Raw genomic sequence first — 1913 nt, 5'->3', positions numbered from 1 at the left:
CTGATGAGGAAAAATATATGACAATGACTTTACTGACCAATTGCAAACTAACTGAAAGGAGAATTTGAGGATGACATGGCTATGTGTAAAGTATGTGTGCATAGGAACTGTGATCTAAATCAAAGTCTGCTGAAAAGTGTGAAGGGGCAAGTATGCTCCATCACAGTAAGAAATGAACAAAATTGCATTTAATTTTTCTTTCATATGTCATCAGCGAGGCACAGCAGCTTTATATTTTGTCTACTCTGCCATGGAGGAGGAGATTGAGAGGAATAAAGACCATCCTCACATCGCTCCAATCTACTTCCCCGCAGAGCTTCACCGTCGAGAAGCTCTCGTCAGAGATCTGGAGTATTTTTATGGAGACAACTGGGAGAGCCAGGTGAGCAAGAAACACACAGAGGATAAGTTACCAGGTAAAAGTCATGAGAAAATGTTACATTTTTTTTAATTTACCAGTAATTGAAAACAGAACACAAATCATTTCATGGTTGTGTTCATATTAATCAACGTTTTGACAGGAGGAAAGTTAATTTTCTCTGCTGTGTTTGCCCTCACAGATCAGCCTCTCTGCAGGCATTAAACTCTATGTGGATCGCATCCACGAGGTGGGCCAGAAGGACCCGGTACTGTTGGTGAGCCACTCCTACACCCGCTACATGGGCGATCTCTCAGGCGGACAGGTCCTAAAGAAAGTGGCTCAGAGAGCGCTAAAGCTCCCCTCTACAGGAGAGGGTCTGAACTTCTACCAGTTTGAGGAAATCCACAGTCACAAGAGCTTCAAGCAGCTTTACCGAAGTAGGATGAACGAGCTGGAGCTGGACCCGGAGACCAAACAAAGGATTGTCGACGAGTCCAATAAAGCTTTTGGCTTCAACGTGACGGTGAGCCACAGAAACACCGAGCAGAAGAACAGAGAGCAGGAAATAAATGAACAAAGAAGATTCTTTTCAGATGAGGTTCGTAAGCTTTTTATTCTAAAACAGGTCTTCACAGAACTGGAGGAGATTGGAAAGACCATCAAAGAGGAGGTCCAGGATGCAGGTTCTGGACACAGCCATGCAGAAATCATGCATGGTGGTGATATCAGCAAGTGCCCATACTATGCAGCTAAAATGGGTAACAACAAACAAACAAACAAACAAAACTGCTCTTAAATGACAAATGTTTGTTTTTCCTTTATAGAACACATAATATTACTAATGTGATATTTCTACAAATGTTGCTTATTTTTCTTAATAGGATTATAGTGAAGATTAGTGTCGCTACTTTAAACTTCCAGCTATTGTTCTACCTTTAGCCTTTAACTAGCATTATTTTAATGTTCTGCTTATTTTAGATTTTATTCTATGTTTTGCTCCTTTTAGCTTATAGCTTGCATTTTTCTACTTTTAGCTAGTCTTTTACTTCTTTAGCCTTAACACCGGCTTTTTATGAGTTGAGTTAGCCTTTTGTTACTTTTAGCTTTTAACTGATGTTTAGCAGTTTTAAGCTTGCATTTTGCTACTTTTTGCTAATAGCTACCATTTGTTCCTTTTAGTTGTTAGAATTTTTTCTATTTTTATCTTCTGGCTAGCCTTTTGCTACATTTAGCTTATAACAAGTCTTTTTAGCAAGCAGTGTGTGAATGGGTGAAGTTTAAAGAGCTTTGGGTTCGTGTGGACTTGATAAGACGCTATTTAAATTAAAAAAAATTATTAAATTCAAGCCATTTAGATTTTAGTGTATTACTTTTAGGCTTTTGCTGTTAAAGCTTTTCGCCAGCCGTTGCTACATTTAGTTGGCTTTTTGTTACTTTTAGCCTTTAGGTATTTAGCTGGTTTTAGCTACTGTTTTTCTGATTTCAGTTTCAACGACTGTAGTTTTCCCAGAAAATTTCAGCTGTCAGTCAACACTCAGCCTTCACACTGCAG

At 38.8% G+C, this 1913-nt stretch overlaps 1 protein-coding gene across 1 annotated transcript in view; it reads left to right on the top strand.

Annotated features, from left to right (window-relative positions):
* LOC106532467 (heme oxygenase 2) overlaps window positions 1–1913 on the top strand; it is a 13334-nt gene that overhangs the window by 9672 nt on the left and 1749 nt on the right. Inside the window, exons 5-7 of the mRNA XM_014028516.1 lie at window positions 215–382; window positions 561–884; window positions 987–1119. Coding sequence (XP_013883970.1) covers window positions 215–382; window positions 561–884; window positions 987–1119 — 625 coding nt within the window. The remainder of the gene's footprint in view (window positions 1–214; window positions 383–560; window positions 885–986; window positions 1120–1913) is intronic.

This window comes from Austrofundulus limnaeus, unplaced genomic scaffold (assembly GCF_001266775.1).
Source record: "Austrofundulus limnaeus strain Quisiro unplaced genomic scaffold, Austrofundulus_limnaeus-1.0 Scaffold774, whole genome shotgun sequence".
Taxonomy (NCBI): Eukaryota; Metazoa; Chordata; class Actinopteri; order Cyprinodontiformes; family Rivulidae; genus Austrofundulus; species Austrofundulus limnaeus.
Note: the sequence above shows the minus strand (reverse complement) of the source record. Positions and strands in the feature narration are given on the sequence as shown.